Source organism: Plecotus auritus (assembly GCF_963455305.1).
Source record: "Plecotus auritus genome assembly, chromosome: 3".
NCBI lineage: Eukaryota > Metazoa > Chordata > Mammalia > Chiroptera > Vespertilionidae > Plecotus > Plecotus auritus.
Window position 1 is genome coordinate 210161215 of NC_137772.1, and position 23428 is coordinate 210184642.

Sequence of the window (23428 nt, forward strand, 5' to 3'; positions counted from 1 at the left end):
AGTGGTCTGCAAACTCATTCATCAACAGAGCGGCAAACTGCTCGCATGTGGCTCGCGAGCCGCAGTTTGCCGACCACTGTGCTAAAGGATCTTTGAACTGCACTAAACGACCTGGAAAATGTCTCTAAAATTTAAAACCACTTTAAGCCAGAAGGAATCATATCATTTGGTACAATTCCCTCATTTTACAAATTAAAAACAACCTCAAAATCAAGTGCCCAAGAACACACACTTGGTCCTTTCTTCTCTGCTGCTTTCCCACTCTTCCCTAAACATTGTTTAATTCCTTCTTATGCCCAAGGCCCAAACAATTTTAGGTCACAGTTACAACTTTTGAGTGACTCACAGTCTAGTTTAATAGCGACACAGTAGTCGTTATTTGGCTACCACCAAGTTTGGCTGAATTACAGCTTTTTGAATCCTCAGGGTAGTTCTACTGACAGGTTCCTCGTGATTTTTTCCCCTCCCCTGGTTGAACAGCAGCGGGTTGCATCGAATAGTGTGAGGACAGTGGCCTCTGAAGTTGGACAGACCCAAAAGCTTGTTTGCAAAAGTCCTAATCTTGCTGATTTTCTATCTATGTCCTCATTTGTAAAATGGGTTATAGTTAGCAAAGCTGTGGTGAGAACGCTAATGAACAAAATAAACTAACAAAAAAAAAAAATAGAAACAAACTCATAGATACAGAGAACAGACTGACAGCTGTCAGAGGGGAGGAGTTAGGGGGGCTGGGTGAAACAGGTGAAGGGATTAAGCAAAAACAACACCACCAAAAACTCATAGACACAGACAACAGTATGGTGATTACCAGGGAAAAAGGGGGGTGGGAGCAGGTAGGAGAGGATAAGTGGGGGATAAATGGTGATGGAAGGAGATTTGACTTAGGGTGGTGAACACACAATATATAGATGATGTATTATAGAATTGTACCCCTGAAACTTATATAATTTTATTAACCAATGTCACCCCAATAAACTCAATTAAAAAAAGACAAAAAAAAAAAAAAAAAAGACATGCAAAGTGCCTGGCTGACATGGCTCAGCGGTTGAGCGTTGACCTAAGAACCAGGAGGTCATGGTTCCATTCCCCGAAAGGGCACTGGGGTGTGCAGGAGGCAGCCGTTCAATGATTCTCTCGCATCATTGATGTTTCTATCTCTCTCCCTCTCGCTTCCTCTCTGATATCAACAAAAATATATTTTAAAAAAATCATGATGATGTATCAAATATGGTGATAGGCCAAAAAATTAAGTAAATGGAAATGAAGAATACAAGAGATCACATCTCTCTGACAGGATGGAGGTTGAAAGAACAAACTCCAGCTAACTTTATAATCTATTTTATTAGAATGAAAATAAAAACAAATACAATTATGTCAGTGCACACAGACAAGAACTTAGACATTCAGAACTCGAGGAATTTAATGTTAAGATCCCAGAAATTAATGCTGTGACTTTCAATAGAAAGACTCTTCCATTTTTATGACCCACAGCTATCCACCGTAGAACTTATTTGGGATTTTCCCCAAAATGTGCAAATTTACATAGTACAATTACCTGACCACATTACCTTTTGTAACTGATTGCTTTCAAGTTGTTTGTGCTTAATTCCACTGAAACTGCATTACAAAAAGGGACTACAGTGGTTATTGGCAAGAATCAACAAGAATAGTACTTCCATATACAGTTGTCTCAGTTTCCAACACCAAGTTTGGACACTCTTAATGTACCAGCTTACCAATAAAAGTCTCATGTGCTCCCCCAATCCTGCACATTTCTGATTATTGTTATTAGAAAAATACGGCTAGGTCTCTGCTTAATCACCCTAGTATGCCTGTCTTATTCCTTGTGACCCTATTATGTAATTTTGAGTAAAATAAATCACTATGTGAAACAAATCTGGTTGGGTAATTAGTTTGGGGACTCTTTAAAATAATGACATACTTTTAATTTCCCTAATTGTCATTATTTCTCTTTTTTAAATTTTTATTTTTTGTGTACTTGGCTCACTGTGGGGAGTGGCCCTGAGTCAAAGGAGAGAGGGCAGAGCCTTTTATTTTTTTAAAAAAATATGTTTTTATTGATTTTTAGAGAGAGGAAAGGAAAGGGAGAGATAGAAACATTGATCAGCTGCCTCCTGCAAGTCCTCTACTGGGGATGGAGCACACAACCCGGGCATGTGCCCTGACCACCTGGGAATCGATGGTTGACTTCTTGGTGCATAGGTTCAGCCATACCATCTGGGCAAGCAGAACCTTTTAAATTTGTTTCACAAATCCTGTGCCTGTGTGAAGAGGCTGAAGGTTGCACCTCTGGATGGGAAAGAAACTGCTCAGGCTTGGGGAAGGCGAGTGGAGGGGATGCCTGGAGAGCTGCGAGATGGTGGGAAGCTGAACTGGTCCCCAGAAAGGGGAAGCAGAGGCCTCATCCTCGGGGCATTTGGCACGTCTGCCTGTGGCCTTAGTTTGCAGTCCTGTGATGCACATTTTGTTCACGGTCAGTTCTCCATCCGGTGCATTCAAGGCCAGTACAGTGTCTTACTTACCTGGGCTTTAGCAAACTTGGCATGGGCCAGCTGCCCAGCAAACATCTCTTAAGTGAATAACATTAATTCACAAATATTTACTGTACTCTTGTCAGGTAACTCGGGCTGTTCTGGTCCTTGGGGATGTATCAGTGAACAAAACAGATAAATCCTTGCATTCCTAGAACTCATATTGGGGATTATAGTTAAAGTAAGTAACATAGAAAGTTTCTTAGGGGGACAGGGAGTTGGGAGTTTACAGTTTTACACAGGAGGGGCAGTGGAGGGTTAAGAAAGACCCCCAAGCCCTAGCTAGCGTGGTTCAGTGGATAGAGTGTCGGCCTGCAGACTGAAGAGTTGCGGGTTTGATTCCAGTCAAAGGCACATGCCGGTTTGCGGCCGATCCCCCTCACCGTGTAAGGGGTGTGCGGGAGGCAGCCGATCGATGGTTTTTTCTCATCGATGTTTCTATCTCTCTCCCCCTCTCCCTTCCTCTCTGAAATCAATAAAATATATATATATATATATATATATATATATATATATATATATATATATATATGTATATATATATATATAAACTTTCCATAGCTGCTTAAAAAAAAAAAACCCTCAAGGAGAGGAGGGAGCATTCTAGGTGAAAAATTAGAGTAAAGGTGTGAGCAGGGAGAGAGGGAAGGAGTGGAAAGTGGTGAGGCTGGAGAGTTAAGGAGATGGCAGGCTGGCTCTCATTTCTCGTTTTGCTGCTTTTTCCTTTTTAAAACAGGCCACAGGCTTATTGGTGTATGTTCTAGATAGAGTAATTTACCTAGACATCCTGTATCTAGCAAACTCAGGAGTCTGTAACACAGTCAGAACCTTTTTTTAAAAAAAATAAAAAGCCCAGCTATACAGAGATAGTCCAAAAGTCCATACTTCAAAGCATACACACGGCATTCCTAGGAAAAACCTTAAAAAACAAAAAAACCCCACAATGATATGGGTGGGGCAAAAGTAGGCTTACAGTTGTTTGTATGGAAAATAATACAATAATGAATAAATAATAATACAAGAATAAACTTTTGCTTACTCACAACTGTAAACCTACTTTTGCCTCACTCTATATTACTCTTATTTAAAGATTCTTACAAGTATCTATAACACAGTTTAGAACCTTACCAAAAAGTAAAAGCATTTCCAAGGCTCCATAGTTTTCAAAAAGTGCATATTAATGCATAGCAAATTACCGCAATCTTGCTCTTGGGCAAGTTATTTTTTTAATAAACAAAATTCCTATGAACTCTGTGGTCTGGATTCTTAGCCTGTAGTAAATTACAAAGGAAATGAAGGCCTGGCTGAGGCTGGCACTTCACTGACGCACCTGACAGTAACAGGTCAGTGGGTCACCTTTTCAGGTGACAGAAGAGATATTAGAAGTAGACATAAGGTTTGAAAAATAGCAAACTGGGGTCACTTAGTGAGGAGGTAAACACCCCTCATTAGCTACTAGAGATATTAATATATTTGGGTCCAATGGGTGAAATTCATAATAATGACCATTAATTATTAGAAAAACATGAAAAATATTAAGGATATTGCTTTTTAAAAAGTAGAGATATATGTATATACTTTAGAATTATTTCTATTTAAAATGATTAAAATGGAATAAGTTGTATTGCTTAGATATAAGCTTTGATTGTCTGGATAACACATTTCTGTGGACAGCTCACTTCTTTTCCAATAATGTAGGGTAAGTGAGACATATCAAAGTAACACAAAAGCATGGAACTAATAAATTGATGTATAATAATATGGTTCATCAGAATAAATGTAGTGCATTTAAAGGTCACTATCAATTCCTTTATTTTCTAGATTACGTTCTTTTAAAGTTCCCTTTTCTCCTGCACTCGAATATACTATAAAGTCATGAACTTTTCCTTTCAGAACGTTCAGTTCATTTTGCATCTTTAATATGCTGTTGTCGTACTGAAGTCCTTCAAGAGTTTTCTGCATTTCCATGATCTCAGATACTGCTTTCAGCATATCATCTTCCATGTTAAACATCTGAAGAGTTAAATCTTCCATTTTCTTTTCTGTCCCCATCAGATCCTGAGAGACTCTGAGCACAGAGCGAATTGCACTTTCAATGGTTGGCAAATGTGTCTTGCATTCCTCAACTTTGGGTTCGTAGTTGGAAAGCTTATTAGTCAGGTCTTCATCTCTGGCCAAGAGAGCATGCTGTTCCTCTTCTAACTTTTCAACTGCTTTTGCATCAGAGCCCAGCTGCTCCTCGACTCGCAGAAGATCCTCTTCTTCTTGTCTTTTCACTGTTCTGATATTTCTGAGTGTGCTGTCTTCCAGATCTTTTAGCCTTTCCGTGAGCAACTTTATTCCTTGTTCAGCTGAGTTAATTTGAACAGTCACTTGCAAATGCATATGCTTTGATTCTGATTTGAAAGTGTCTGTATTAGCATTCATTTCTTCCAGGCTTCTCTCCCAGAAATTTGTGACATTTTGGAATTTCTCATTAAGGCTTTGCATCTTTTGAGCGAGCATCTCTTCACTAATTTGAATGTCATGCATGATATGCTGGAGGCTGGATACTTCCTGCTCAACCTGGGTCACCAAAGACATGGATGATGTAGCTTCTTGCAGGATACTTTCAGTAGACTCAAGCTGCATTTATAACACAAAACAATTCCCAAGGCTACTTAATAACTTTTATATTAGGAAAACATACTTTAATAGTTTATGCGCCAATTTCAAATTCTGAAGATGTCTAAAATACCAAGTATATCAGAGCCATACTGGCAAAAACATTTATTAATTTAACGTTGTTTTAATGTATTTAAATTTAATAGATTAGCACTATGGCTGAGAAATATACCTGAACTTATAATCCTAAATATTCGCACATTTTCATGGAGGGATATTCAACTGAAAGATAATGCTAAAGGGAGCCTGAAGGATAGCACTTTTCTTTCTTTTTTTTTACTTCAATGGAAAACAACTTTGTTATTTCTAGGGTTATTTGGATTTTTAAGAAACTGTAAGTTAGTTATAAAATTTGTTCACTTTTCTAAATCCAATGATTGTGGAAGAGTTTCTGCCTGAAAAAAAAAAAAAAATTGGTTGACCAACCTTTGTGGAGAAGGTACCAGAATCAAATCTTAAAAATATCACGAAGGAAAAATGAAGAAAAAACCAGTTTAGTGAGACAACTATGTCAAATAGTAAAGTGTCCTAAATATCTGTAAATTATGGTAAGCTCCTGGCATGTCCTCATATGTGTCCAGAACATAGATAGACCAGGTTGTGCGCCTTAGTCTACACTCACAAAGATAGCCTTAGAGACACAGGAAGGACTAGAAATAAATATTAATTTATCAAATGTTTGCAGCCTTGTGTTGAAGACTTAATACTGTTCAAGATACAATTCTGCCCTTAAGCAGCTTAGTGTAATTGGGGTGAAAGCCAAGTCTATATACGCTATGATAGGGGAAGAACTGTGGAAGCACCTACATGGGGCACCCAAACGAGACTTTGATGATCAAGGAAAGTATTCTAGAAGCATTATCTAGTATCTGCTTCTAATTACTTCCTCTCTAAATCATCCTACACACTACAGTAAGATTAAGCTTTTAGAAACTGCTATGTATATCATGGTACAATATGTTTCCTAAAATATTGGATGTTTTCTAGGATCAAGTCCCAAATTCTATAACCTCTTTATAGAAGGTTATATGCTTGTCTTCCCTCCTCTTTGCTTAGCTGAGTTCTGTCCTTCCTTCAAGGCTCAGATCTCAGCTCTTCAGTGCAGCATTCTCCCATAACCCTAGTCTGACAGCCTGAACCTCTGTACAGCAGCACATACTGTATTATGTATTTGCCACCTATTTGGCATTCAGCACACATGATTCAAGAATTTTTGAGTGTTCACTCTGTGCCAGACCTGTGCTAGACACTGGACAAAAATTATAGCTATAGTATAGTTTTTGGCAGGGGAGAGAGAGTTTTGGATCTTTTATGATGTATATTCTAGAGTTCCAAAAAGACTTATTGAGTGTCCTCTGTTCCATTATTATATAGAGATATAGAGATATAGAGATACAAGACACTGTGATTAGCCTAAAGATCAGTAAAAGAGTCAATTAACAACAACCAAATCACAGTAGATTATGATTTGTGTTATGACAGAATTAGCACAGGAGAATGGAAGCTTAAGGAGAGGTTAGAAGTCTGGATCTCAATGAGGAAAGGCTTAGGAAGTGACTTGGAAATCTGACCCCTTAACAGACTGATGAATGAGACAGTGAAGATAGGACAGCTTCTAAATTCCTTAGGCGAAGAGAGCACATCTTGTACATTTTTGTAGTTCCCGTATCTCGAGGTATACAGAACATGTTTGCTGATATTTAGGAAGAAGAATGGTGCCCAGCCGGCATGGCTCAGGGGCTGAGCGTCGACCTATGAACCAAGAGGTCACGGTTTGATTCCCAGTCAGGGCACATGCCCAGGTTGCGGGCTCGATCCCCAGTGGAGGGCGTGCAGGAGGCAGCTGATGGATGATTCTCTCTCATCATTGATGCTTCTGTCTCTCTCTTCCTCTCTGAAATCAATAAAAATTTATTTAAAAAAACGAAAGAAGAATGGCCATCAACCTTCTGGGCCCACCCCCATCATCCCTGAAGCAGTTCCAGGTGACAGCGGGGAGCAATGTGCAACCCCACTGAATAATACAATAGGACCACTTCGAAACCTTGTTTACAAATTATCTTCAGTGCACACATGTAGCCATAATACAAGTTCCTTTAAAAGCCAATTTTGAGAAATACTTGTACATTGGTAATACTGCTAGGTTTAGCTGTCTTGTTAGCAGCAATTACCCAAAGGTAACTTCCTACCTGGACTGTTCATCAGAGCATCACTATACCCTGAGGCGTATATCTCAAGAGTCCCCAAAAGTTCAAAAGGATAACAAGGTCTCAAGATTTAATCTGCAAACACATATATAGTGACTAGTATACCACAACAGCTATCATTTATGGGCTGCCAATATATTCTAATAGTTTTTCATTTTTTTTTAAGAGAGCTAATACCTTAAATTTATCACTGCTTGAAAGTTTTCAACGAGTTTACATATGCGTTGTAGCTCATCTAATCCTTATAAAACATTTGTTATTCTCATTTACTAAACGAGGAAACAGAGGCCAAGAGGAATTAAGGTGATTTTTTTCTGAGGTGATGATGTAATTGTGATGGGAGTCCAGATCTAGTTGTTTTTTCCTCCTACTGCATTACGCTAGCCATGAGGATCAGCTTTTTGAGAAGGCAGCTGTTGTTAAACTACTCCTAGGCAGACTGGGAGAGAAAGAGCTATGCAAAGACTGAATATTTTTTGGATCCTATGATAATACTAGGGGCCTGGTGCATGAATTTGTGCACGGGTGGGGTCCCTCAGCCTGGCCGGCAATTGAGGCTGATTGGGGCCGTCTTGCCCAGTCCCGATCGGGGCTGATGGGGGCCGGCTGGTCGGGGAGGGATCCTGGGAGGGTTCCTGGGAGGGTTCCAGGGTATGCCCAGCCCATCTCGCCCAGTCCCAATTGGCCAGACTCCAGCAGCAAGTTAACCTACTGGTTAGAGCAACTGCCCCCCTAGTGGTCAGTGCACATCATAGTGACTGGTCGAGCGGTAGACCAATAGGTTGGATACTTAGCATATTAGGCTTTTATATATATGGATATATTTTAATATTTAAAAAAAATCTTCTTTAAAAAGCATTTTATTTGCTACCAAATATTTCATTTAAAAAGGAAATCTTTCTTCAAAATTTGCTTTCCATAGCTTTTAAGCACATTCAGTTTCTGTTGCCTGCCATTTTTTTTTCTATCATCTTCCCCCTGATGAGAGGAGCCTCCAACAATTATAACCAGATTCTAACTTGAGCTCTACATCAAAATACCAATTCTTGCATCTTCTTCCCAGAGGCCCCTAAGCTCACATTCAATCCCCTGGCATGTTCAAAGGGATGTATGATTTTCATCCAAGGCTTTTACCTTCCCAGAATATATGCCCATTTTGTGCATGAAGCTGCAAGAAATCAGACCCTCTATTTTTTTTTCCCTGTTTATTTTTATAACATTCTTGCTCACCCTGGTGACAGACACAAGTCCTGTCTACCTTATGACTTAAGTAAAGATTTAGCACATGAAGAAATGAACAAACAAGGTATGTTTCCCAATGATACCTTGGTCCCCAGTAGCCAGGCAAGGCCCACAGATGCCTCAATGATTACAGCAGACCCTCTCCTGAGAAGTGTAGTAGTTAACATTTTTTAAATCTGTTGCACATTTCTAAGAATCACAGAAATAATGCATCTGCATCTGCAGCTTGAAGAAACACAACAAAGACCTGGATTTCAATTTTCATTTGGCTACACAATCAATATTTATTTTTAGGTTAATCAGTCTTATATGCACATATATATATATATATGTTTACCAATCAGAAAGTAAAGAATAAAACACCAATGAAACTTTGCCCAACAAATGCTTTTCCTATTCTAATTTTATATCAAAATATCAAGTATATACACTTGATAGTTATTTTTTATTTATTTATTTATTTATTTATTTATTTATTTATTTATTTTATTGATTTTTTTACAGAGAGGAAGGGAGAGGGACAGAGAGTTAGAAACATCGATGAGAGAGAAACATTGATCAGCTGCCTCCTGCGCACCCCCCACTGGGGATGTGCCCGCAACCAAGGCACATGCCCTTGACTGGAATCGAACCCGGGACCCTTCAGTCCGCAGGCCGACGCTCTATCCACTGAGCCAAACCGGTTTCAGCTACACTTGATATTTAAATAGAAAACTGAGGTCACCTCAATATGAGCATGTTAGTCTTTTCAAACAATAATAGTAGTTGTATTATAAAAAATTATTTACCTTTCAAAATGTAATTTAAGTCTAAATTGGATTGAAGGGAGAATGTAAAGAGGTAGGGAGACCTGTGAGAGTTAAAATAGCATTGTTTAAAAGGCAGGAAAAAGGAATTTATGAACTGGGGCAGAATGATGATAGGAGGAAGGAAAATGGAAAAAATCTTCCCAAATAAGCCAATTAATAATTACCTTTTCTGAAATTAAACTGATTTTACTTTGCAGCCCTTGGAATTCGTTGTTTTCTATTTTCAGTAACTGGTATTGGTTTTCCACCTTTGCAAACTTTTCCGATTGTTGAAACACAAACCTGAAAAAGAAAAAAAAAAATCACTATCTCACCTAATTCGTATCTATTTAAGTCTGAATTTTAAAGGAGTATTTTATACCCACTTCTGGTAAGGATGACAAGTTCTGGTATGGGTAGTGGCAGCTTTTATTAGTTTATTTCAATAAACATTTAGGTAGGTAGTGGTTTAATGGTACTACTCATGCAAAGATGAGTGAAACTACCCCTCTTCAAGTTCACAGCTGGCTCAGTGAGCAAGACGGTGTGACAGTTGTAATAGATGTATGCAGAATATTTTGAAGGAAGGAATAATGAATTATTTAGAAAAAAATATGTGATCTCTACTATTCTGCCTATGTAAAAAAAAGCATTTTTAAATTAAAATGTAGAAGAGAAAAAAAAAAAGCAAGCAGTGGAGTGGAAGGAAGAGGACATGATGGTGATTAGAAGTTACAAAATAACCGGACTCAAAACGGATGAACACAGGAGTCACTGTTAAAGTGACAATAGAACACATATGCAGTGCAAGGTGTATCATATATACAATTGTTTGTAATAAGAAATACACGTCATATTGATGTACTTTGGATGTCCTAAAATTGGAGTGTTTTTCCATCTGGCAGATAGTACAGGGTAGAAGCATGAAAAAGTTATCCGAGTCTTAAAAACTATAAATGGGCTGTTGTGTGTTTAGAACTTGAAATGAGCAAGCACAAAAGACATGCTTCGAATCTAGTACCATTCTGGTCCATCTACTTTGACTCAATTCTTTGGGATCCGAAAGAGGAGCAGTTGAAATCCTTTGTGTATCTGAGGCATCAAAAAGCAGTGGAGGGTTGGGAGGAGAGGGGCAAAAAGAGAGAAAATGGGTCATCTGTAATGCTGTCAACAATAAAAAGAAAAAAAGAATAGTAGCATGACATAGCTAGTCATTTTTCAATCAAGTTATTCTATCATATTAATAATCTGAACAATAAAGATTTATTTAAAAAAAAACCAAAAAGAATGCAGCGTCTTTGGAAATGCTGCAGCATATGCACTACTGAGCCCCAAGGCAAGACTGAGGAGTGGTGCTTCCTTCACAGGTCACAGATCTTCTGTGCTAAGTTCTCTGGCGTGACTGCTCCTTATGAAGACAGAAAGGTATCTGATAACCAGACAAAGCCTAGAGGGGGTTGGGAATAGAAGGATCATACCTCAACATAATAAAAGCCATATATGATAAACCCACAGCTAACATCATACTCAATGGGCAAAAACTAAAACCATTCCCCCTAAGAACAGGAACAAGACAGGGATGCCCACTCTCACCACTCCTGTTCGACATAGTACTGGAAGTATTGGCCATTGCAATTAGACAAGAAGAAGAAATAAAAGGCATCCAAATTGGAAAAGAAGAAGTAAAGCTGTCCTTATTTGCAGATGACATGATATTGTACATAAAAAACCCGAAAGACTCCATCAAAACACTAATAGACTTAATAAATGAATTCGGCAATGTAGCAGGATACAAAATTAATGCCAAGAAATCTATGGCATTTCTATACACCAATAGTGAACTTACAGAAAGAGAGACTAAAAAAGCAATCCCATTTACCATCGCACCAAAAAAATTAAGATACCTAGGAATAAACTTAACTAAGGAGGTAGAAGACCTATACGCGGAAAACTACAGGACACTGAAAAAAGAGACAGAGGAAGACGTAAACAGATGGAAGAACATACCATGTTCATGGATTGGGAGAATCAACATCATTAAAATGTTCATACTACCCAAAGCAATCTATACATTCAATGCACTCCCCATTAAAATACCAACAGCATATTTCACAGACCTAGAAAGAACTCTCCAAAAATTCACCTGGAATAAAAAAAAGACCCTGAATAGCCACAGCAATCCTGAGAAAGAAGAACAAAGTAGGTGGGATCTCAATACCAGATTTCAAGCTGTATTACAAAGCCACTGTTCTAAAAACAGCCTGGTACTGGCACAAGAAGAGACATATAGACCAATGGAATAGAATAGAGAATCCAGATATCGACCCAAACCACTATGCTCAATTAATATTTGACAAAGGAGGCATGAACATACAATGGAGTCAAGACAGTCTCTTCAATAAATGGTGTTGGGAAAATTGGACAGATACGTGCAAAAAAATGAAACTAGACCACCAACTTACACCATACACAAAAAAAACCTCAAAATGGATACAGGACTCAAACATAAGACGGGAAACCATAAAAATACTAGAGGAATCCACAGGCAGAGAAATCTCAGACATATGCCGAAGCAATTTCTTCACCGATACCGCTCCTAGGGCAATGGAAGCTAAAGAGAAAATAAACAAATGGAACTACATCAAAATAAAAAGCTTTTGCACAGCAAAAGAAACCATCAACAAAACAAGAAAGCCCACTGTATGGGAGAACATATTTGCAAATGTTATCACTGATAAAGGTTTAATCTCCAACATCTACAGGCAACTTATACAACTTAATAAAAGGAAGATAAATGATCCAATAAAAAAATGGGCAACGGACTTAAATAGAATCTTTTCGAAAGAAGACAGAAGGAAGGCCAAGAGACACATGAAAACATGCTCAAAGTCACTAATTATCCGAGAGATGCAAATCAAAACGACAATGTGGTACCATCTCACACCTGTCAGAATGGCAATCATCAACAAATCAACAAACAACAAGTGCTGGCGTGGATGTAGAGAAAAAGGAACCCTCGTGTACTGCTGGTGGGAATGCAGACTGGTGCAGCCACTGTGGAGAACAGTATGGAGTTTCCTCAAAAAACTAAAAATGGAGCTCCCATTTGGCCCAGTAATCCTACTTCTAGTACTATATCCCAAGAAACTAGAAACACCAATCAGAAAGGATATATGCACCCCTATGTTCATAGCAGCACAATTCACCATAGCTAAGATTTGGAAACAGCCTAAATGCCCATCAGCAGATGAGTGGATTAGAAAACTATGGTACATCTACACAATAGAATACTACGCTGCTATAAAAAAAGAAGGAATTATTACCATTTGCAGCAGCATGGATGGACCTGGAGAGCATTATGTTAAGTGAAATAAGCCAGGCAATGAAAGAAAAATACCACATGATCTCACTCATTAATGGAAAATAAAGAACATTATAACCTGATGAATAAAGATAGATACAGAGGCAGTAAAGCACTGAACAGACTGTCAAATTACAGCGGGAAGGCTGGGGAGTGTTGGGGAGGGAGGGAAATAGATCAACCAAAGGACTTGTATGCATGCATATAAGCACACCAATGGACACAAGACACTGGGGGGATGGGATGAGGGCATGCGACAGGGGATAGGGGAGGCTGGGGGAAGGTCAATGGGGGAAAAAAAAGGAGATATATGTACTAATATATGTAATACTTTAAACAATAAAAAAATAAATCTTTATTGTTCAGATTATTATAATTGTTCCTCTCTTTTCCCCCCACAGCTCCCCTCTACCCGGTTCCCACTCCACTCTCTGCCCTCCCCCACCACCGCACTGTCCTCATCCATAGGTGTACAATTTTTGTCCAGTCTCTTTCCACAACCCCCACACCCCCTTCCACCCAAGAATTGTCAGTCCATTCCCTTTCTATGCCCCTGATTCTATTATATTCATCAGTTTATTCTGTTCATCAGTTTTATTCACTTGATTTTTAGATTCACTTGTTGATAGATATGTATTTGTTGTTACTTTGTTGTTCATAATTTTTATCTTTACCTTTTTCTTCTTCCTCCTCTTCTTAAGGAATACCTTTCAGCATTTCATGTAATCCTGGCTTGGTGGTGATGAACTCCTTCAGCTTTTTCTTATCTGTGAAGCTCTTTATCTGACCTTCAATTCTAAATGTTAGCTTTGCTGGGTAGAGTAATCTTGGTTGTAGGTTCTTGCTATTCATCACTTTGAATATTTCTTGCCACTCCCTTCTGGCCTGCATAGTTTCTATTGAGAAATCAGCTGACAGTCGTATGGGTACTCCCTTGTAGGTAACTGTTTTTCTCTTGCTGCTTTTAATATTCTCTTTGTCTTTTGCCTTCGCATTTTAATTATGATGTGTCTTGGTGTGGTCCTCTTTGGATTCCTTTTGTTTGGGGTTCTCTGCACTTCCTGGACTGTAAGTCTATTTCTTTCACCAGGTGGAGGAAGTTTTCTGTCATTATTTCTTCAAATAGGTTTTCAATATTTTGCTCTCTCTTTTCTTCTGGCACCGCCATAATTCTGATGTTGGTATGTTTGAAGTTGTCCCAGAGGCTCCTTACACTATCTTCATATTTCTGGATTCTTTTTTCTTTTCCGGTTGGGTGTTTTTTGCTTCTTCATATTTCAAGTCTTTGACTTGATTCTTGGGATCCTCTAGTCTGCTGTTGGATCTCTGTATGTTATTCTTTGTTTCAGTCAGTGTATGCTTAATTTCTAATTGGTCCTTTTTCATATCCTTGAGGGCCTTACTAAATTTCTTGGAGGTTTCTAGAAGATTCTTGAGTAACCTTATAACTGTGGTTTTGAACTCTATATCCAGTAGTTTGCTTTCCTCCACTTCTGTCATTCGACCTGTTTCTTTGTCTCTGCATTTTGGCTGCTTCCCTGTGTTGATAGAGTGGCTTTGTGTGCTAGGTGTCCTATAGGGCCCAGTGGCTCAGCCTCCCTAATTACCTGAGGCAGACACTCTTGGTGCACCCCTTTGTGAGCTGTGTGCACAGTTTTATTGTAGTTAAGCCTTGATTGCTGTTGGTATCACTGGGAGGACTTGACCTCCAGGCCAATTGGCTGTGAGAACCAGTTGTGTCTTCAATGGGAGAACTTCTGTGCTGGAGACACCCTTAAGGGGAAGGACTTGTTTCAGTGGGGCTTTGATGCTCACTGAGTCTGCCCCGAGTGTGTCTCTTATGGATGTTAAGAGTTGTAATCTGGATGGTCCCACTCTGACCACTGACTCTTGGATCTCCAAGGAGGTGCAAAGTCAGCTACTGCCTGAGGCCACCCAGCAGGAGCTACAGAGAGATCTGCAGATTCCTCCTCCTTGTTTGGGGTTTGAAGGTGCCCAGATGAGGCCCAGCTGTGAAGCAATGCAAGCTGCTGCGGAGCCTTGGGTCTTCTTTTGGAAGCTCTTGGACTCTCTGACCCAGCTGCAGTTTGTTAGGTTTTAGATTGCAAAAGGCCAGGCCATTCATATGTAAGAGCCTCTGCGCACAGCTTGGGTGGGGTTGTAAATTGGGTGGGGTGGGGTCTCAGGGAATCACTATGGGGGAGCAAACAACAATGGCTGACCGTCAGCCCTGCCCCTAAGAGGTCCCTGGGTCTCTGTGTCCTGTGGCGCTGTGCAGGAACAATGATCGCTGCAAGCACCTCTGAGAGAAAGCTGCCCTCGTGTTCCGGCCCGATGCCAGACAGTCCAGTTTCTCCCCATATGAGTCTGGGTCCCCAGAGTCTCACCCGGAACTGGAGTTCAGAGCAGTCAGGAGCTTGTATCTCCCTCCCGATTGAAAAAGACAACAATGTACCCAGTTGCCAGCTTGTTTCACGCGTGCCTCTGCACCTTCTCCCAGTCTCAGTGCGCTTTTCTCTTTCCTTCTAGTTGTATTACTTCCACTCAGCCAGCCTTATCCATGGTTCTGGACGATATCTATTTTGTCTTTTAGTTGTAGTTTTGATATGGTTGTGTGAGGCAGCAAGTTCAGGTGTTTACCTATGCTGCCATCTTCAGCTCTCCCAGACTTTTTAAACAAATGTGTACAATGTCAGATGAAATACATTTATTTATTTATTTAAAATATATTTAATTAATTTTTTACAGAGAGGGAGAGGGAAAGTTAGAAACATCGATGAGAGAGAAACATTAATCATCTGCCTCCTGCACACCTCCCACTGGGGATGTGCCTGCAACCAAGGTAGATGCCCTTGACCGGAATCAAACCTGGGACCCTTGAGTCCGCAGGCCGATGCTCTATCCACTGAGCCAAACTGGTTAGGGCTGAAATAAATTTATTTTAGTGATGGCTCCCATCCATTCTATAACACTGAATGTGCTAATATGAACTTTTTAAAAATATATATATATTTTATTGATTTTTTTACTGAGAGGAAGGGAGAGGGATAGAGAGTTAGAAACATCGATGAGAGAGAAACATCTATCAGCTGCCTCCTGCACACCCCCTACTGAGGATGTGCCCACAACCAAGGTACATGCCCTTGACTGAAATCGAACCCGGGACCTTTCAGTCCGTAGGCCAACGCTCCATCCACTGAGCCAAACCAATTAGGGCTAATATGAACTTTTAAACAAAACTTCTGGTTATTAGAAAACGCCATTATCTTAATTTTTAAAGATCGATATGTAGACTTAATTCTCTTTCGATTGGCTGTTTCATTCTTGGCTTTTAAGAGGTTCTTTTCAGCATATAGGCTTATCTGGGACCAGCAGACCAAGGATAGAGACCATTCTAAAGAAATACGTCTAATTTCAAGGACTAGTTTTATCATTCATCACTCCAGTGTTACCTCATAGATTTATGCTGTACATCAGTGTGTTTATTCAGAATAAACTCATTATGATAAAAAGGACTTTTTGTGAAGGTTGATCCACTACAATAATACATTAGGATTTTCCATTTTAGTAAATATTTTTTAATGTTGTTTATCTCTGCACTTCTCTTCAATATTAAGCAAAAGCTTGAAGAACACTGCCATGTTAGTGGAAATATCATCTCTGATGACAATTTGTATGTGTTTTGTTTTTTTCATGGTTAGCTGCCCATAACCAAGGTACATGCCCTTGACCGGAATCGAACCAGGGACCCTTCAGTCCGAAGGTTGATGCTCTATCCACTAAGCCAAACCGGTTAGGGCCCTTGCCTCTTATTAATACTAGTTGAGTGTGGAGTTGGGCAACTTTGGCTCTGCCATTTACTAGCTGTATAACCTCTCTGGGCAAGCTACTAAAGTTATCTTTGCTAGTTTCCTCATCTGTCAAGAGGGGATACTACTACTGAGTTCATAGGGTTGTACAGATTAAATAGGTTCTTATTTACAAAGCTCCTAGACAGGCTTTTTTTTTTTTTTAATAAATCTTTATTCAGATTATTACAATTGTTTCTCTTTTTCCCCCCCATAGCTCCCCTCCACCCGGTTCCCACCCCACCTTCTGCCCTTACCTCCCCCCCACTGTCCTCATCCATAGGTGTATGATTTTTGTCCAGTCTCTTCCTGAACCCCCCATACCCCTTTCCCCCTGAGAATTATCAGTCCACTCTCTTTCTATGGCCCTGATTCTATTATATTCACCAGATTATTCTGTTCCTCAGGTTTTTAATTCACTTGATTTTTAGGTTCACTTGTTGATAGATATGTATTTGTTGTTCATAATTTTTCTCTTTACTTTTTTCTTCTTCCTCTTCTTTAAGAATACCTTTCAGCATTTCATATAATACTGGTTTGGTGGTGATGAACTCCTTTAGCTTTTTCTCATCTGTGAAGCTCTTTATCTGACCTTCAATTCTGAATGATAGCTTTGCTGGGAAGAGTAATCTTGGTTGTAGGTTCTTGCTATTCATCACTTTGAAAATTTCTTGCCACTCCCGTCTGGCCTGCATAGTTTCTGTTGAGAAGTCAGCTGACAGTTGTATGGGTGCTCCCTTGTAGGTAATTAACTGTTTTTCTCTTGCTGCTTTTAATATTCTTTGTCTTTTGCTCTTGGCATTTTAATTATGATGTGTCTTGGTGTGGTCCTCATTGGGTTCTTTTTGTTTGGGGTTCTGTGCGCTTCCTGGACTTGTAAGTCTATTTCTTTCACCAGGTGGGGGATGTTTTTGGTCATTATTTCTTCAAATAGGTTTTCAGTATCTTGCTCTCTCTCTTCTTCTGGCACCCCCATAATTCTGATGTTGGTACGCTTGAAGTTGTCCCAGAGTCTTCTTACACTATCTTCAACTTTTTGGATTTTTTTTTTGCTTTTTGCTTTTTCAGTTGAGTGTTTTTTGCTTCTTTGTATTTCAATTCTTTGACTTGATTCTTGTGTTCCTCTAGTCTGTTGTTGAGTCTCTGTATAATATTTTTTATTTCAGTCAGTGTATGTTTAATTTCTAGTTGGTCCTTTTTCATATCTTCGAGGGTCTCGTTATATTTATTGGCCTTTTCTAGGATATTCTTGAAAAGCCTTATAACCGTGGTTTTGAATTCTATATCCAATCGTTTGTTTTCCTCCATTTCTTTCGTTTGTGATCTGTTTCTTTGACGCCGCGTTTCACTGCTTCCCTGAGTTGGTAGGGTAGATTTGTGTGCTAGGTTTCCTATATGGCCCAGTGGGTCGGCCTCCCCAGTTAAATTGAGGTGGACACTCTTGGTGCACCCCTTTGTGGACTGTGTGTACAGCCTTGTTGTAATTAAGTCTTGATTGTTGTTGGTTATCACTGGGAGGAATTGACCTCCAGGCCAGTTGGCTGTAAGAATCAGCTGTGTCTACGCTGGGAGATGTTTGGTGCTGGAGACAGCCTTATAGGATTAGACTTGCCAAATTGCAATAGCCTCTGTGCTCAGCTTGGATGGGGTGGAGTCTCAGGGTGGAGCAGACAGTCTTGATTTCCCGTCAGCCTTGCCCTTGCGTGCACGCACGCGCCTTCAGACCTCTGCCTTCCCCGGCTCCCGAGTCTCCGCCCGAGAGTCCAGATTCCCCCCACAAGAGCGTGGGTCCCCAGGGGCTCGCCTGGAACTGGGGTCCAGTGCAGTCAGAACTGGGGCTCAGTGCAGTCAGGAGCTTCTGACTCCCTTCTACTAGGGAAAGCCTGTGGCAACCTCCGCAGCCTTTGTGCGCACTGGCACGCGCGCGCCTTCAGACCTCTGCCTTCCCCGGCTCCCGAGTCTCCGCCCGAGAGTCCAGATTCCCCCCACAAGAGCATGGGTCCCCAGGGGCTCGCCTGGAACTGGGGTTCAGTGCAGTCAGAACTGGGGTTCAGTGCGGTCGGGGCTTCCTTCCCCCTTCCGCCAGAGAAAGTCAGCCAAGCTCTCAGCCGCCCTTCCTCTCTGCGCGCACAAAGACCCTTTGCCGTACCTCCAATTCTCTGTGAGCTTTTCTCTTTCCTTCTAGTTGTAGAATTTTCACTCAGCCAGCTTTCCTGTGGTTCTGGATGGTGTCTGTTCTGTCTTTTAGTTGTAGTTTCGAAATTGTTGTGTGAGGCAGCAGCCTAGGTGCTTACCTATGCCGCCATCTTGGTTTCTCCCTAGACAGGCTTTTATTTTTATTTATTTTTATTTATTTATTTATTTTTTTAAAATATATATTTTATTGATTTTTTACAGAGAGGAAGGGAGGAGGATAGAGAGTTAGAAACATTGATGAGAGAGAAACATCGATTCAGCTGCCTCCTGCACACTCCCCGCTGGGAACGTGCCTGCAACCAAGGTACATGCCCTTGACCGGAATCGAACCAGGGACCCTTCAGTCCGCAGGCCGACGCTCTATCCACTGAGCCAAACTGGTTTCGGCTAGACAGGCTTTTTAACAGGAGCAGTTCAAAGCCTTTTTACACCCATCTTCCCTAGTTTAAATGAGATAAACAATTAGGGTCTGATAAGGGCTACAGCTTATAGTTGAAGAAGAAAAAAAAAAGAACTATAAGTAGTTCTAGAGACTCTATCTCTAGGGCCTTGACTATTTATTTATTTATTTATTTATTTATTTATTTATTTATATTAGTTCACACAAACACTCCATCCATGCTTTTGTGTACAGGGGTGGGCAAACTTTTTGACTCGAGGGCCACAATGGGTTCTTAAACTGGACCGGAGGGCCGGAACAAAAGCATGGATGGAGTGTTTGTGTGAACTAATATAAATTCAAAGTAAAGGAGCGGAGGGGAGAGCAAGAGAACCCTCCGCTCTTTCGGCTCCGCGGGCTGGATAGAACAGCCGAACGGGCTGGATCCGGCCCGCGGGCCATAGTTTGCCCACGGCTGGTCTAGAGTGTAACACCTCAGCTGTTCTATCGTACCCTTGCCTTTTCTTTTGGACTGCATTGTGCAGCTACTTTGCCATCCTTCTGAGAAGCCTATAGTGGGTGATAGAAACCCCAGGCTCGTCTCCCTTTGAAACCAGGGTAGGGTTTATAGCAATCGAAGGATGCAATGAATTGGATGAGACCTCGAACAGGAAAGAGAATATCTCTTATTCTGTTTCGGGCCTCTTCTCCTTATCATATAGGTAAAGGTCTTGAAGCCCAGCTAGTGTGGCTCAGTAGTTGAACATCGACCCATGTACCAGGATGTCGCTGGTTCGATTCCTGGTCAAGGCACATGCCTCGGTTGTAGGCTCATTCCGATGGGGGGGGGTGGGGCGGGAACGGCCTGCAGGAGGCAGCCAATGGATGTTGATGTTTCTTTCTCATTCATGTTTCTATTTCTCTCCCTTCTTCTCTCTGAAATCAATAAAAACATATTAAAAAAAATAAAGGTCTTGGAGGCTTGGAGCTATAGGAGAAAATGACCCAGGTTAATTGGCTACCGTAGTAGGGTTTACAAAAGGAACCTTTCTGACTCCATAATCCATTGAGGCTTCATACAGATCCAGGGCCCTATAGTAGTAAACTGCATTTCCACGTTGTGTTGCCTCTGCACAGCACCTTTAAGACTTTGATGGTGGCAGACAGCTGATTGAGGACTAATATATTATAGGAGTTTCCCTGACTGTTTCAACTTAATGAGAAAGAGGCAAATAACCAAAGGCAGCTGTTATTATGAACCTTCAGCAAGAAAGGAAGTTCCAGGGCTATTGCTAGGGACAGTACCCCCTTAGTCCGGTTTCATTTTTAGCATAATACTGAATGGTCAGAAAAACATTGATTATATTCCATTAATTTTTTTTTTTTTATTGATTTCAGAGAGGAAGGGAGAGGGAGAGAGATCGAAACATCAATGATGAGAGAGAATCATTGATTGGCTGCCTCTTGCACTGGGGATTGAGCCCACAACCCGTGCATGTGGTCTGACCAAGAATCAAACCCTGACCTCCAGGTTCATAGTCGACGCTCAACCACTCAGCCAGACTGGCGGGGCAAGAATAAACTATCTTTTAGATAAAACTTCATTAACAACAAAAAGCTGAAAAATGGCGTTAGCCATGATTTTGCTGTATATGACTTATAGTGTTAGATGATAGACAAAAAAAACCAGAGTTAGCTGGTTGTTTAAAGAGCTTTTGACTTCTTATACATAATTATCACAAATGTGTTGAAAAAAATTTTATAAAGAAAATTTAGAAATCTGTTGAAACTTCCAAGAACACTTTTTTTTTTTACACTGGAACTTTTGGTTTTTAATTTACATAATTAAATAAGCTTGTAAAGTATCATTTGTGTCTTATTTAGTAACTACGTACACAACTTTTAAACTTTTTGAAAGCAGAATTTCTTCAAAAACTTTCTTAAGGGTTTACAAACAGTATGCAAGCTAACACTCAAAGCCATATAGTTTTGGGTAACTGTTATCTCCAACATCTTATTGTTAAACTGACAGGTCAGGACTTTATCTGTTACACTTTATCTATTTACTTTCTAAACAAGAATTCCAAGCCTAAAGGCCTGAAGACACTGAAGTAGAGCTGTCTTGAAATCCTCCTTACGGGTTTAAACTTCCCCTCTCAATTTAATCTAAGTGTAAGAGGATGGATAAACTGTATTGACAGGCACATATATTCAATGTTGTATTTTAACAAGCAGGACAGTATCTGTACAATAAGCATTAAATAGCTGACAAACTGACCTGTAGATGCTGAAGCATGTGTTCTAGAGTTAAAAAATCTCAATGGCTTTGTTGTAATTCTAGTATTTTGAGATGCCAAATGTTTATTTGGAAAATACTTGCAAATGTCTTGCCAGAATTTTTTATTCCCGAAATTAGCATGAATAAATATTTGCTACAAACAGTGACTGAAGTATTTCTACTTCCAACTCTTGTGGCAAAAGATTTCACAAGAGCAATTAACAGTCAACTATTTTAATAACTATAATAGAATCTGCCTGTTTAAGAAAAAAGCTTTAGGTATTGTTTTATCATTTTGCAAAGACAGTTCAAATAAAATCTTCCTACTGAATGTAATTTCTTTGGGCCTTTACTATAGGCACTAACAAATTCTGTGGAAAGTAACCTCACAGGGTAATTTAATCATATATTCCTAACTGGGCAGGTCATGGTGGGTAGTCACATCCCAGGCATATAACTTTTTTTAGTAAAGGTTTGCCTTTGCCTTAAGCAAGCCCTGTCCATTGTTAGCACACCTTTGAAATAAATTATAATAACCACCCTCAAGAGAATTAATCTTGTTAACTATCCTATAATCAAATCCCCATCTTGCTTTTCCCCACCTTTATATATTCTTCCTTAAGTTCTCTCCTTAATTTCAAAGGCATAAAATAAACTGCAAAACTGTTACTCTCTGGAGCATTTTAGATCTTGCTTCCCAGCAACTGTCACCAGTTCTGGCTCAAATAAACTATTAATAAAAATTCTCTAGTTTTGGACATTTCTTATGCCAACAGATTATTATTAGTGTTTTTCCCCAGGACAGGAACTAAATTTTTGAAAAAGTGAACAATTTGTGATATAATTTAGGTCCCATGAATATGTACCTTCAGATAAATAAATTCAGTAAGTAAAACCAATTGTATCAGGTTCCAGAGAAAAGCAACATATATCTTTGCGCAAACTAAATTCTATTACTGAATAACCTTCCCAATACAAAAAGGGTTTAACTTACCTAAAGAAGGCCATGCATTTTAAGATAAAAGAGCAGTTTTCAAAACAGTAAATTCAGTACATTTATTCCTTGAAGATCAAAATAAAATATTCCATAAACAAAAATGACGTTAGTAAAATGACAATATATCAAGAGAACATTTAATAATCAACATTTCACATTACTGTGACAAATCTTTTATTAAGTTCAACTTAGGATGAGTCACCACTAAAGTACAATTCAAAATTTACTAGCATGAAAAATGTTCTAGACTACAGGATGTCCAGGGCCCCTTCTAGAATTTGATTACTTTTGAAGATGAATTGCTATCTTCGAAATACCATAAAAATCACTGAAAAATGGAGGGAAAGTCTAATTTAAAGTGTGTCTTGTCACAAGTGCTACATACTTTTGTAGCTTTCCAGTACCAAAATTCGATCTGCAGCTTAGGAATAGACTTGAAATTCATAACGCATGCACACTGATCAGAATATGAGAAATCCTCCAAACTTAGACATAATCATTAACGTTTGTTGTTTTGAGATCATAATGAATTCTTTAAAGGTTGCAAACGTTGCCATTAGGCATTTATAGGGCGGGGCAAATCTGTCCGGACAAATGCATAGCGGACTGGAATAACGTGCTTATAAAAACGGTAAAGCTTCTGAAGTGTAGCAGGCACTGAATAAAAGTTTGGCCGAATCTGTTCTCCCTTAAGAAATGGCTGACTCGTTCCAAACCTTCCCCTCAACTGCAGTTGAGCGATCGGGGCACGATCCTAGTGCAAAGTTAAAACGAGTTACAGGGAAAGAGCGACAGAAAGAAGTTGGGTTGTCCCTTGTTTGAGGTCGAGGCAGAGGAACAGAAGCCGCAAAATTGGGAGGTTTGGAGATATGAGGATGTCGAGCCGGGTGGGGCCAGGGCGGGATTCCGACAGGAG

The 23428-nt window shown here is 39.8% G+C and overlaps 1 protein-coding gene across 2 annotated transcripts in view; it reads right to left on the reverse strand.

Moving 5' to 3' along the window:
- IKBIP (IKBKB interacting protein) overlaps positions 1 to 23428 on the reverse strand; it is a 28518-nt gene that overhangs the window by 4489 nt on the left and 601 nt on the right. The window contains exons 2-3 of one of the 2 annotated variants that reach the window (XM_080659594.1): positions 9639 to 9756; positions 3681 to 5177 (exon numbers count right to left, since the gene is read on the reverse strand). In XM_080659594.1, the coding sequence (XP_080515720.1) occupies positions 4341 to 5177; positions 9639 to 9756 (955 nt within the window). In that variant the 3' untranslated portion in view covers positions 3681 to 4340. The remainder of the gene's footprint in view (positions 1 to 3680; positions 5178 to 9638; positions 9757 to 23428) is intronic. The other variant, XM_080659595.1, reaches the window with a different exon arrangement.